The 14,283-nt window shown below is 42.3% G+C and overlaps 1 protein-coding gene across 13 annotated transcripts in view; it reads left to right on the top strand.

The window, feature by feature from the left end:
* Nucleotides 1–204: 204 nt before the first annotated feature.
* Nucleotides 205–14,283, top strand: part of KCNMB1 (potassium calcium-activated channel subfamily M regulatory beta subunit 1) — a 123,425-nt gene continuing 109,346 nt past the window's right edge. For 7 of the 13 annotated variants that reach the window (XM_073355974.1, XM_073355976.1, XM_073355979.1 and 4 more), the window contains exons 1-3: nt 205–465; nt 9,823–9,992; nt 12,348–12,543. In XM_073355974.1, the coding sequence (XP_073212075.1) occupies nt 9,856–9,992; nt 12,348–12,543 (333 nt within the window). In that variant the 5' untranslated portion in view covers nt 205–465; nt 9,823–9,855. Of the gene's footprint in view, nt 466–2,197; nt 2,437–7,063; nt 7,126–9,822; nt 9,993–12,347; nt 12,544–14,283 lie in introns of those variants that run through there. The other 6 variants (XM_073355971.1, XM_073355969.1, XM_073355968.1 and 3 more) reach the window with 6 other exon arrangements.

Genomic DNA, 14,283 nt, shown 5'->3' with positions numbered 1-14,283 from the left:
CCTGCTTTGAATTACCTTTACATGGCCAGAGCACAGGAAAGGAGCTTTAGTGGAAACGAGAGTCAAGCCTCTGAACATTGTGGCTTTCTACTTTTCAGCAATTAATCTTAAAAGGACAGCATCCATTCATACCTTACCATTTATGGTAACAGTAATCTTCATAATAGGGAAATAAGCTCAGAGTTCAGCCACAGCAAAACAAACCCAGAGGAGTCCTGGAAGGGAAAGCTTTTAACTCTAGGTTTTGCTGTTTCATCACTGGTGTGGAAAGGTTTTCACCTACCAGAATCAGTTAAACAACAGAAACTATGTCATGAGCTAAAGACTCTGAAAGAGCAGCATCTGCCAGTGACTGTAAGTACCACTGAGAAAGTTTTGCCTTAGGAATGTGTGGGACAGCCTTTGAGAAGAAACAGCTTTTATAAATATACAGGACCGCTTCTGGACACACAGCTAACTTTTAAGGTAGGGGGAAAGCCGTTATCTAGTTTTCATCTTTCAGATATACATCATAAAGTTATTTCAATATTTCAATTCGCATGATGCTAATAGCTTGTGAATAACACAACGTGGGGGAACTGCTGCTCTTTCAGGGCCAGTACTTATTAGCAAATGTCCTTAGCATCAGGAGCACTGCGACTGGGCTTTTCAAAGAGCTTAAGGGAGTTGGGCGCCTTAAAGGGAACTGGGCACCTATCTCAGACTTCTTTGAAATTCCAGTCTCAAATGGCCAAATAGGGTGCAGAATCATATTAGGGAGTGTTCAGAAGAAATACATTAGAGATACCAGACTGAATAAGAGCAGTTGTTCAAATTATTATATAAAGCATTAGAAATCAGAGCTAACCAATTGTTACTCCCTGACATCTCACTCCTACTTTACAGTTTTTGACATAAGAAATATCCAGCTTTTTCCTCCAGTCTAATTTTGTCATGTGAATAATGCTTTAATCACATTATCAAATTTACACCCCATGGATGTCAAACATGGTATAAACTGGTAGTGGTTTAGCTACCCAGGTCTCTATATGGTGGGGAGATATAAAACTATGTGTCTTTTCTCCTTTGGTTCAGCATCACCCTTTACTGTAAATACCAGATACACAGAATGGGATCGGAAACTTAATTTGCTTTCTTGTAATAGTTTTACTTTTGATTTCAAGGGGTTGTAATTGGGTCTCTCAGGAATGGGGACTGCTGTGACTCAATATTATGGGCAAAACAATCTAACAGAGACTAGCAAGCAAAAGAGGGCTTGGAGATGCAAAAGTAGGGAAAGGAAAATTTGAACATCAGTCCAAAATCTTGAACATCAGTCCAAATACCCAAGCCAGGACACACTACATGAAGGTGCCCAGGACATGAGGTGGGGAGCAGGCCAGGAGGTCACAGTAGGCCAGAGGGCAGTACATGGAAGGGAAAGGATCCAAACTGGTTTAAAAATCTATACACTAAAAACAAGAGAGCACATTTTGAATTATGGGTCCATAATTCCATTTCAAGATGCTGGTGACTGTACAGGCTCCAATAGCTTTGCTGTCAAGAGTTAAGCCCCCCACCACACACAAACACACAGAAACAAACGACTCCTACCTGAATGTATGGCTCTATGATTCTATACAGATTGTTTCTCCTTATTTACTTGTTATTTATTCTATCCATGAACTGCATTACCAATAAACCGGCAATAATCTCTCCGAGGTCACTAAATGGAGCCTTCTTCCTAGGAGGCCAGGGAAAGTGGCACTTCTCTTTTTAATGCAGGCCAGAACAGAGTACTCCAAGGGCTATAAAACCGGATGGCTGTTAAAGAGTTAACATTTTAGATAATAAATAGATGGCTATTTACAAACAGCTCTCAAAGTGGCTTCTTGATTAAATTCAGACTCACAGAGCAGCTGTGTAATTCAGGGAAATTAGAGGCTATTAGGTCAGGGCCTATTTAGAGTATTATTAGTTAATCATCATAGATCCAAATGACCACTACGCACATTGGTGTAATGCAATATAACATCCACAGCCGCTGTTCATTTAAAAGCTAAATGTTTATAGGAAATTCAATGAATGGTGCAGGACAAGGTTCCTCTATTAGCGATTAACTCTGTTAGTATTTACTGCCTACCTCAGTTCCACACTAAAGAGGCTTCACCAAGGGAGCCAGTGGAGGAGGTCAATTTCTCCTTCTTTGCTCTGACAGGTGTCTGTGAGTGCTGTGGACTCTTATCACTCGTGATTTCTGCATCAAATCGAGGAGCAGCATGGATTAACCAGGAAGGGAGTTTCATCCTTAATCAAGGAAGGTCACAGGAACAAAAGGTCCCTGAAGAAAAGGAGGAGGGGGGAGTTTCCCCATCGAAGATAAAAAGTCTACTAATCAAATTTGGGTATTCAGCTCCAAACCCATCCCTAGTATTATCACCAGCGGCTGTCACCGTGGTGATTATACGTTGACATTGTACAGCGAATGTACTGTATAATTTAACTAGACGGAACAAAAAGATTGGCAGGGGGGGATTATGAAAAGCTTATATTTTCCTAATAGTTATGGAGGCACCCTAGCAGCTTCAGAATTATGGCTACACTGAAGCAGGACTTAAATCCACATGTGCTCCCCTTCAGTGTCTCCAGATTTAAAACAGTAACTCTTCCCAGGCCAATTAAATTTTTCATATTTCATTTGTCAAATATTTACTAACTTTGGTAGAGGAAACACTTAGAAATTAGCCTTTTTTGAGGTTGCTCCTGATAGAATAGTTCAGAATAAAATAAGGAACATAAATATGAATCAGAGTTTATGATGTGCCATAATTAACTCTTTGGAGACAGTGGGAAAATTTATATTACGTAATATCACCCTTCTACACACGTGTGTACAGACGCACGTGTGCAGGCACAGAGAGCACCTTCATTTGTCTTCCAAACCAGAAAATGGAGGGTTTTTATCATTAACAAGAACTAGTAAAACATCTGAATGGTTATTTGTATACGCAAGGGGTTTAAAAAAATAAGTATATCAGGTCAATGTCACTGAACTTTACTGTCCCATCTTACATCCCCAGCTTTTCTTCAGGGGGGTTTCTATATACACGCTAAGTGTGGTTTTACAATTTTTGCTACATCATCTCTTCATCCACTCACTCAATTTATACGCATAAAAAAAGGACAAAGGAACTTTTCAGTTTTAGGGACCAGATTCTCAGCTGGTATAAACAGGTGAAAGCAACACAAGAGTCAATGGAGCTACTCTGGATAACGCTGCCTGGGGATCTGGCCCATCACATGGTGCTTGTAGAAGTGCTGTCTGATGGTTTTAGAGGAGTCTTTCCTGTTAACGTTCCTTGCATAATTTATCATTTGTTTGTTTTGGGGTGGAGCAGAAATGTATCTGAACTGCTTTGGGAATTTTGAGAGGCAGGATTGTGCAGCAGTTAGCATAGGAGAACTGAAGTCAAGAAATCTGGTATTTCCTGTTCTGCCACTGGCTGCTGTAACGCTGCTCAAGCCCCTTAGCCTTCCCGTACCTCAGTTTACCACTGTGTAAATTAGCTATCTAGCTTCAAGAGATGCTGTGAGGCTTAAACAAACTGACAAATACTTTGGGATGATTAGATGAAAGGTGCAAGAGAAGTGCAAATTAATGGATGCAGCAGACATCCCAAGAGAGAGACAGAGCTACTGATTAACAGTTCTCATAATTGCATTATTTCTTTGGTTAATAGTCCCAGGGCAATAACTTCTTGTTTTACATATGATGAGGGGATTGGTCTCCTGCATTGTCTCACAGTGTAACTGGGATGGATACTTAACCACTGTAATTCTGCTAACAGGCACAAATGGCAACATTTTGGCTCTGGAAGTCATTTTCTATTGGCGGGGAGGAGGGAGGGCGCACCGGGTGCTTTAACTTTTTCCTGACTCATTGAAAAGGGATCTCTGTTAGGACCATATGGGTGAATTCCATGTGATTGATAGAGCTGGTTAAGAATTTTCCAACAAAAGGATTTTTTCAGTAGAAAATGCAAGAAAAATGTCACTTTTGCCAATTTTTTTGGCTTTCCATCAGAAAAATCAAATCAAAATATTTTGTGGCAGGTCAGTTTGACCTGAATTGAAACATTTCAGTTGTTGAACTGAACCAAAGCACTTTGTTTAGTGTTGGTTCATCATTAAGCTGTATCAGTAGTTTGTACAGCACTGCCTCCTGGGAGTTGCAGTTTGGGTTCCCCACATCCTCATTCTCTTCTCTGGGCCAGGTTCCGTGGCCAGACTACATCTCTCATGTTGCACCACAGTCTCCCTTCTGTCCAAGCCGCACGGTGCAGTTTATTGTCAAGCTGATTCAAAACAAAGTGTTTTATTTCATGTCTGAGTCAAAATTTTGGGGAACTTTTGTTCCATTAAAAAAACTGATGGTTCAACTTTGCCCCATTTCAGGATAAAAACAAATGTTGAAATGTTAGAATTTCCGAAAGGATGGAAATTCTGATTTTCACTGATCTCCATCGGCATCCTGCCATTGAAGTGTGTGTGCCTGGGCTATGGGTTTGTAGGACAAGGGAGCACAAGTCTGATAGCAGTCCCAAGGTCTGAATCCCATATGGCTGCATGTAGTGCCATCACCATACCACACCTCAGAAATCAGATATGGTTTGTGGGTCCAATTGTCAATTTAAGAAGAAGATGCTTTTTGATTAGGAACCTCAACAAATTGTACTTGAACTTCATTGAACTGATTCTCTTCAAAGCTGGTCTCTCTAGCAGAGCTCACAATGGGTCTAAATACCTTTTTAGGGTGGAATTTTATACTGAACTGAACAAATTTTCCATACTGCAACTAAATGCTATTACTCAATGAGGAACAATTATGTTTCCAAAGAGACCTTAGAACACCAATCATCTCTTTGTTCAATATTTGTAACCCTCCCCCACTTAAACCCCCACCCAGCAGTTCCACTAACCTCAGGGTGTGCTGTGCTATCAACATAACAGCATCAATGAAATCACATGAGAGAATATAGTTGTTGTTAGTAACCATGCTAATACTAATGGCTGCTATAAAATTATTTTTCTAACAGCAGCAAAGTCTTAACTGTCCAAATATCTGGTCATTTGACTATCAAAATTAACCAGTCAAATGACAATACTGCCATGGTTGAATGATTGAAAGATAATTAAAATAGAAAGCCACATATTAATATCATCACATTCTTCTTCAGCTCCTCCTCTCAAAAGCTGATGGCATCTTTAAAGTTCCTTTCACCACAGCAATTGTCTTGGTTTTTATTCTTCTCCAGACAATGCTTCCTGCAGTGACATTTTGAAGTCCGGTGGATTCTGGGAGCGGGGGTGGGAGGCAGGCACCTATTTAAGGGTAACTCATCAAAGGATTGTGGCCAAAATGCTAGAAACAACAAAACAGTTCTGTGGTTTAGCCCTTCACTGTGGAATAATTCTTGCATTCCTGTTCACCAGTTCATTCCTAATCAGCCAAGTGCATGAGCACCTGTTCAGCCTTAGGCATTGACTTCACCTTGATGTTAAACCTCAATGGCACTTAAGCATGTGCTTTCGTGATTTGTTGAATGGGATAGATTTAAACATATGATTAAGTGCTTTGCTGAATCAGGGTCCCTCCGCTTGCCAAAACTGAGCCTTAACCCTTCTTATACCCATCCATCACTGATGAACATGGTAAGTAGCTGCCTCTTTTAAACTCTGACTAGAAGATGTTTGCTCTAAGCTCACAGTTGACACCACCTAGGCAAACCCTTGAGCCTCCACAGAGACTCTGTGACATCAGCATGAGGCGGTATGGATTCAAGGATAATCCATGTGCAACAAACTGAAGAACTGGGGCTAGGTGGGTTTAATTCAGCCCGCTGGATTATTCCCCCACCCCACTTCTCTACTGTCTCTTACCCCAACAAATCTTATCAGTCTGCTGAAAATATGATTTTTGCAAGTGTGGTTTACACCCTATTTCCATTAAAAAAATTATACTGGTGATGCCCATCAATGGCGCATATGCATATAGATTATAAATATGTATGCCATTGATGGGCATCACCAGTATAATTTGGAAGTTCACAGTTGGGAGTGTGTGTACACGCACACACACACGAAAGAGCAGTATGGCTGCAGTTAACAGCTGGGAGTGTGTGTGTGTGTGTATATATATATATTCTTATTTGCTAAACATCAATCATGCTAAACTGGCAGAGAGAATATGGATGAATAGCAGTAATTTTTAGAACTCATTAATTTCAATTGCTGCAATTCCATAGAAATCATCATCAGTATTAGTGAGGTTATCATTTAGACTTCTATTTAACAAAGGGGGATAAGAACACTCCAAACCCCCAAATTCAGTCCATTGTACAGAAGAACTCTAATACTTTACCTAGATTAGCATTTTTCTTAACATTCCCCACTGTCACACTACCACCAGCAATAGCAATTAATTGAATGCCGGTGCTGACTAGGTAGAAATGTCTAAATCACTGTCCAATCCTAACCACAGCAGGTTTAGGGGAACACCGTTCCTGAGGTTTCACATTTTATTGCCAATTGTTCTTACAACCCTAGAATATATATCCATTCACACCCTCCATGACCAATGTTCCCTCTATTTTTTTCCATCCATGTGCGGAATCAATTTTATGTGCACTGAGGTAATGTGAGGATGTGTGCCACCAGTAGACATTTTAAAAAAAAAACCACTATATAATATATAGTTTTAAAAAGTTACCCTAGGGATAATTACTCCAGGACAGGTTAGGCATTTTAGAACTCACTTCTCAAAGAATTAACTTTAAGTGTAAGAGAGAAATAAAAGTTATAAAATGCATAGACCAGTCAAAAACCTAAAATAACAGCACTTTGAAAGTAAAAAATTACAGAGAACATATGTGCATTGCAGGAAGTACCAAGAAGTAATAACAACAACAATACGTGTGTGTGTGTGTGTGTCTCACACACACACACACATACAGTCAGAAACAGTGTGTATGCTGCCAGCTGGGGAAGTTTCTGAGAGAACATGTGCTATTAGAGAGAGAGAGAGATTGATTGTGTGTGCTGGCTGCTGGTGGAAGTCTCTAAGAGACCTTGCGCTGTCTCTTTAAGGTACTCACTCAGACCCTCTCCTGCTCAGAGTCCTGAGCCCTGTCCCCTCTCCCCTGCTCTGCAGAGATGGAGTACAGGCAGAGGTGAAAGTAATCCGGTATGCCCCGGTACAGCGTACCGGTAAGAGCCAGTGTGCCTTACCGGGACCGGCTTTCGCAGACTGCAATTTAAAGCCCTGGGGTAGTGGTGGCGGGGCTCTGGTGGGGATTTAAAGGGCCCTGGAGCTCCAGCCCCCACTACCATCCTGGTGCCCTTTAAATCTCTGCTGGAGCCCTGCTGCCCGAGCCCTGGGGTAGTGGCGGTGGGGCTCCAGAAGGGATTTAAAGGGATTTAAATCTCTGCCAGAGCCTCGAGCCCCAGGGTAGCGGTGGCAGCCAGGAGCCCCCAGGGCTCCTCACTGATTTAAAAGGTCCGGGGCTCTGCTGCAGTAGCAGCAGCTGGAGCCCTGGGCCCATTAAATCGTCCCCGAGCCCCAAGGCTCCCAGCCGCCTCTGCAGCTGGTAGCTCGGGGGTGATTTAAAAGGCCCCGGGCTCCCAGCCACCACTACCACAGCTGGAGCTGTGATTTAAAGGGCCCGGGGATTTAAGGCCCTGCCTCTTCCAGGTTGAGGCCACTCCCCCTGCTCAGGACCAGTAAGTCCTCTAATTTACTTTCACCCGAGTATGGGGCAGAGGGAGGGGGACACCCGGACATCAGCATAACCCTCCCACCACTCTGCACAGCCAGCGGGAGGGTTCCAGGAGCAGCAGGGGCTCCAAGGCAGAGGGCAGGAGCAACATGGCTGCCAAGCAGCAGGGATAGGGGCAGCTGAACACATGCTGCTGGATGTGCACGGCTCTGCTAATCAAGTGTGTGGCACTTGAATCACTCCTGGGCAGACATCCAACTGCACAGCTTAGAGGGAACATAGTTCATGACCCTGTGTAGCGCTGAATTTGCCAAACTGGGTATTTCACACAGTATAATACATAAGAACGGCCATACTGGGTCAAACCAATGGTCCATCTAGCCAAATAACCTGTCTTCCGACAGTAGCCAATGTCAGGTACTTCAGAGGGAATGAACAGAACAAGTAATCAAGTGATCCATCCAATTCCATTCCCAGCTTCCAGCAAACTGAGACCAGGGACACTTCAGAGCATTGTTTTGCATTCCTGCCCATCCTGGCTAATAGCCATTGATGGACCTCTCCTCAATGAACTTATCCACCTTTTTTTAACCCTGTTACAGTCTTGGCCTTCACAACACCCTCTGGCAAAGAGTTCCACAGGTTGACTGCGCGTTGTGTGAAGAAATACTTCATTTTGTTTGTTTTAAACCTGCTGCTTATTAATTTCATTTGCTGACCCCTAGTTCTTGTGATATGAGAGGGAGTAAATAACACTTCCTTATTTGCTTTCTCCACACCCATCATGATTTTATAGACCTCAATAATATCCCCCCCATTAGTCATCTCTTTTCTAAGCTGAACAGTCCCAGTTTCATTACTCTCTTCATATGGAAGCTGTTCCATACCCCTAAACATTTTTGTTGCCATTTTCTGTCCCTTTTCCAATTCCAATATATCTTTCTTGAGATGGGATGACCAGATCTGCATGCAGTATTCAAGATGTGGGCATACCATGGATTTATATAGAAGCAATATGATATTTCCTGTCTTATTATCTATCCTTTTCTTAATAATTCCCAACATTGTTTGCTTTTTTGACTGCCGCTGCACATTGAGTGGATGTTTTCAGAGAACTATCCACAATGACTCCAAGATCTTTCTTGAGTGGCAACAGCTAATTTAGATCATATAATTTTGTATATATAGTTGGGATTGTGTTTTCCAATGTGCATTACTTTGCATTTATCAACAGTGAATTTCATCTGCCATTTTGTTGCCCAGTCACCCAGATTTGTGAGATCCCTTTGTAACTCTTCGCAGTCTGCCCAGGACTTAGCTATCTTGAGTACTTTTGTATCATCTGCAAATTTTTCCACCTCACAGTTTCCCCATTTTTTCAGATCATTTATGAATATGTTGAACAGCACTGGTCCCAATAGAGACCCCTGGGAGACACCACTATTTATCTCTCTCCTTTCTCAGAACTGATAATTTATTCCTACCCTTTGTTTCCTGTCTTTTAACCAATTACTGATCCATGAGAGAGCCTTCCCTCCTATTCCAGAACAGCTTACTTTGCATAAGAGCTTTTGGTGAGGGAACTCGTCAAAGGCTTTCTCAAAATCTAAGTACACTGTATCCACTGGATCATCCTTGTCCACATGCTTGTTGACCCCCACCCAAAGTATTCTAGTAGATTGTGAGGCATGATTTCCCTGTACAAAAACCATGTTGACTCTTCCCCAACAAACTGTGTTCATCTATGTGTCTGATAATTCTATACTTTACTCCAGTCTCAACCAATTTGCCTGGTACTGAAGTTAGACTTAGTAGCTTGTAATTGCCGGGATCACCTCCAGAGCCTTTTATAAAAAAAATTGGAGTCAGTATTTTCTTTTACTGGACTTACTTGACTGCCTTCTAAATTTTAATGTGAGTGAGGAGCTGTAATGGATCAGATTCCCCTAAATCCCTCACGATTTGCAATATCTTGAATCAAAGCCTCTTAAGAGTTTATATTAAATCTAATACTAAATCTGATGATGATTCTGGTTGCATTTTCCCCTGTTTTTATGTTTCACTCCAGAACAAGAAATTTCAGAATCCATAACACTAAATCATGTTGGGGAAAAAATTGGTGACTGCACAGAAGCGAGGGGAGACCAGGGCACTGTGCCTGGGACTAGGAATGGTTGCATGCTCAGTGATGATGTACTTTTTTGTTGGGATCACAATTATGCCATCCTACGTGAACAGGTAACTGCAGTTATTCTTTTGTTATAACCATCAGCCTGTGTTTTTCTGTTGTTATCATGGTTATTATTTTTGTGGAGCCCAAAAGTGCCTTAGGTGCTTCACAGAACAAATCAAAGGATACTGCCATAAAGAGCTTACAAGCTGATTTTAGATAGCATGAAGTGGGGAGGGAAGCTGTTAATCATGAATAGTTAATAGAGTTATGGGGAAGCATCTGACACAGGAAGACATCCCTTCAGGATTAGAATCACAGCAGATCCAGAAATGCATTCTAATTTTCTGTGAAAGTTTCAGAAAAAAGGGAAAAACTTTTATTTTGGTCAATGTTTCTCACAGAATTTTTCAGGTTTTCACTGAGAACATTTTGGCTTTCGGTTTTGAAAAACATTTTTCAGTTTAGCAAAAAACACTGCAAATCTTCAACAACAATAGTTTATGTTTAAAAGCCATATTCCCTTTAAAAAAAAGTTTTGATGAATATATTCAAACCAGCCCTAGCAAGAATGTATGACCTCTGGCAAATAAGCCAGGTCCATAGTCCTAAACTTTAACTCTTTAACCACTGGAAGCATTTTGTAATGAACTAGTGTAACCCACTCATCAGAGCTAATTACAGGTTCTCTTCTCCCCCAACCCCCACATACCATGGGAAAATGCCCAATCAGTCTGCAAAGGACACAAGTTGGTTGCAGTCCCTGCTAGGGTCTAGAGGTCCACAGTTCAATTTCTAATTTGATATCATACCAGTAAGCGTGCATATTTTTGTTTTCTTTATGGACAGATTTTTCTGTGTAAATAGATTTATATCTATGGATACACATACACACAAGTCCTCTGTTGCTAGGATCCTGTTTTAGCACCCAAGGTAGGGGGCTTGGGGCTTCTGGATCAGGCTGATAAAGTTTTATCCTTGCTTCACCATGAAGATCTGAGTGGCCACGGTGTGGAGCATAACTATAGCCATGAAGTTCCTAGCTTGCCACAGCTGTTAACAACATTCAGTGATATGCTTAGGAAAAAAAAACTGCTGAAAGCCTCGTGCAAAGATCCTATGTATTCAATCATGCAAATGACCCTCTTAATAAAGACAAAGAAGTGAAAACCTGCAGTAAATATAGGATTTGAGAGTTACCAAACATTAGTTAAAAGGTTTTTTATTTTTCTGAAGCATCCAAAGCAGGGGTAGGCAAACTCACATCCAGCCCTTCAGATGTTTTAATTTGGTCCTTGAGCTCCTGCCTGGGATTAGGATCCAGGGCTTGCCCTGCTCTGCACATGCTGTGGTTCTGCGTGGCTCCCGGAAGTGGCAGCATGTCCCCCTTCCAGCTCCTACGCATAGGGGCAGCCAGGGGACTCCACACGCTGCCCACCCCCAAGTGACCATTGGCCAGGAAGCACAGCCAATGGGAGCTGCAGGGGTGGCACCTGCGGATGGGGCAGAGTGTGGAGCCGCCTGGCCATGCCTCTGCATAGGAGCCGGGTGGGAGACATGCCGCTGCTTCCGGGAGCTGCTTGAGGTAAGCACCACCCAGAACCTGCACCCCTGCCCCAACCCCCTGCCCTAGCCCTGATCCCCCTCCTGCTCTCTGAGCCCCTTGGTCCCAGCCCAAAGCACCCTCCTGTACCCCCAACCCCAGCATCCCCAGCTGGAGCCCTCACACCCCCCGACACACCCCAACTCCCAGCCCTTGTCCGGAGCCCTTTCCCACACCCTGAACTCCTCATTTCTGGCCCCACCACAGAGCCTTCACCCCCTCCTGCACCCCTACCCCAAATTTTGTGAGCATTCCTGGCCTGCCATACAATTCCCATACCCCAATGTGGCCCTCGGGCCAAAAAGTTTGCCCACCCCTGATCTAAAGCTCTAATATGCTAAACTGTATTTCAGAACATATACGTACAAGGTCAAATTTTCATTCAGGTCTCTGCAAGTGCAGAGAAAAAAAAAAACACGTGCATCCACATTTAAAATATTTACCAACCAGTATTAGAATTCACACAAACAAACCCTAGTTTTTCTGTTGTTCTTTTGGGGGTGCCAACTTCCAACACATCCAAGCATGGGAGATAAAATCTGCCTCTAAATCCATCCAATGAATGGCTAATGGGTGAGTAAAAATCCATATCTTCTGTGCACTGCCTCTAATCCTAACCCACCCTATCTGTCTGTTTGGGTTTGGCTCAGAGCCCTTGAATACACACTCTATCCACACCCCCAGCCCACCATACTGCTGACGGCTTAATGACACACGAAACACCACTATGGTGGAAAAGTTGTCAACAGTGCTTGGACAGAATCATGCTGTGAAAAAGCTGTCAACAAAGCATTTAAAAGCAGTATGATTTGTTTTATAGTGTTTGGACCAAAGAAACTACGTGCAAACTGCTCAAAACCAACATCAAGGACAAAGTCCAGTGCTCGTTCAACAATGGTGAAGGCGATGAAAACATTTTCCAGTATCCTTGTCTAGAGGTGTTGGTTGATTTGAACTTCTCAGGACAAGAGGTTATGCTCTATCATACCGAAGAAACACAAGAAAGAAATCCCAAGGTATTGGGATTTAAATGTATTCATCAGAATCACTGTTGATATTTGTCACGTGTGGTTCAGCAGGTTATTTTTATAACCAAGCAAAGCACTAGTGAATTAACTGAAAATAGAGCACAGACTTGTTAGTCTTTCTTCATGCCAATGCTTCTGCTTAGACCAAGGCAAATGTTGAAAAATTCAGAGTGAGGACAAATTTGGCATGTATTATAAATGCAATATCAGACATATTTAAGGTAATATTTGAGAAGCAATTACATCAACCAAAAATAACTATTAAACATTTATAAGCATAAAATATACATAAATCTCTGCACGCTGAAGCACAATTTAGAGGAATAGATCAACATGTGTGGTTCGCCCAAGCGTTTGTTGAATAACCCTGGGGTAGGTTGAGGTTAAATGTGGCCCTGATTAAAAACAGAGCCCTAAAGTTCACTCCCATTTGGGGAATACAGGAAATAAGATGGGAGGTAGAAGGGGGGAAAGGTGGAGGTTTGGGAACATGAAACACCAGTGGGTTTGGTACACCTCAGGTGGGAGTCAATAAACTGGGAATGTGGGCACCCAATCCAGCAGCTGGGTTTGTTCTTGGTGTAATCTGCAACTGTTTCTACCCACTGTTGCAACAGAAACTTGAGCTTGGAAATACCCTTGAATAGATGGGAGTGTTACTGAAACAAAACCTTGGCAGAGGTTGCACCGTGTATAATGGTGGAGCTCCATTCCAGGAAGGGCTGTGGGAACCTTGACAGCTGGGAATTCAGCTTCACTTCAAGGGAGTGTCCAAAGTCTTGAATAACTTGGCAGGTCTAACCTGGGATGGCAGTCTGGAAACAAACATGTCCTCATGTCATTTCCAATACCTCCACTTGTGCGCCTGTCTGGCATCAACTGTCTTGTAGCGTTTTTAAAATGGCAAGGTCTGGTCCCCCAGCCTGCCACTGGAAGTGAAGCAACCATTTCAGAACATCCAACAAGATGTGGGTTGAATGTGGTTCCTAAACACGGGGAAGATTTCAGTGACTACTTTTTTCACAAAAACAAGCTCTCGACTCTCATGGGGTGGGTGTAAACCAAAATGTTCAGATCCAAGCACCCTTGAACTTTAGGATGTTCACAACCCAAACCAGAATATAGGCCTGAATTCTACAATTTGTCCCCATCTTTATAGCAAGTTGAACCAAACCTCTAGAATTACACCTTTTTCAGTGAAGGGGAGGGAAACATTTTCAACCCTAGAAACAGCAAAATATCACCCTGCAGCGAGTTCCTGAACATTCACTGAAATATTTCTTGCATGTGAAGTGAAAATTCATGGTTTCACTCAGCAAGCTATCTTTAAGAGGGAATAAATAAGGGAAAAAATAAGATAGGAAGCAAAAAATGTGAGCGTTTGAGAATGCCTGTGTCCGGTTGTATGATATGTGAATGAGCTGCCAGTTTCATGGAAAGACTGACATTTCATACATTGCAGAATGGTTTAAAGTGAGATGTGGGCAGAAAGTGTAGGATTGCTGTAGATATGTCTTCAGTCCATTATGCTGTCCTGTACTTGCTTTTGACTAAGAAACATAGATTAGAGTGTTGTGAGTAGAGAGAGTTTTGAATGCTAAAAGCACAGAATTACTAGAGTGCACGTAAGAAAAACAGTAAGGATTAGTTTAGGAGATTTTTATTTCCTTGGTACATCATCAAAATAAGAGAAGGACCCAAACCAAAATGCCAGGTGCCCTTGACTCT

This window comes from Lepidochelys kempii, chromosome 8 (genome assembly GCF_965140265.1).
Source record: "Lepidochelys kempii isolate rLepKem1 chromosome 8, rLepKem1.hap2, whole genome shotgun sequence".
Taxonomy (NCBI): domain Eukaryota; kingdom Metazoa; phylum Chordata; order Testudines; family Cheloniidae; genus Lepidochelys; species Lepidochelys kempii.
Note: the sequence above shows the minus strand (reverse complement) of the source record. Positions and strands in the feature narration are given on the sequence as shown.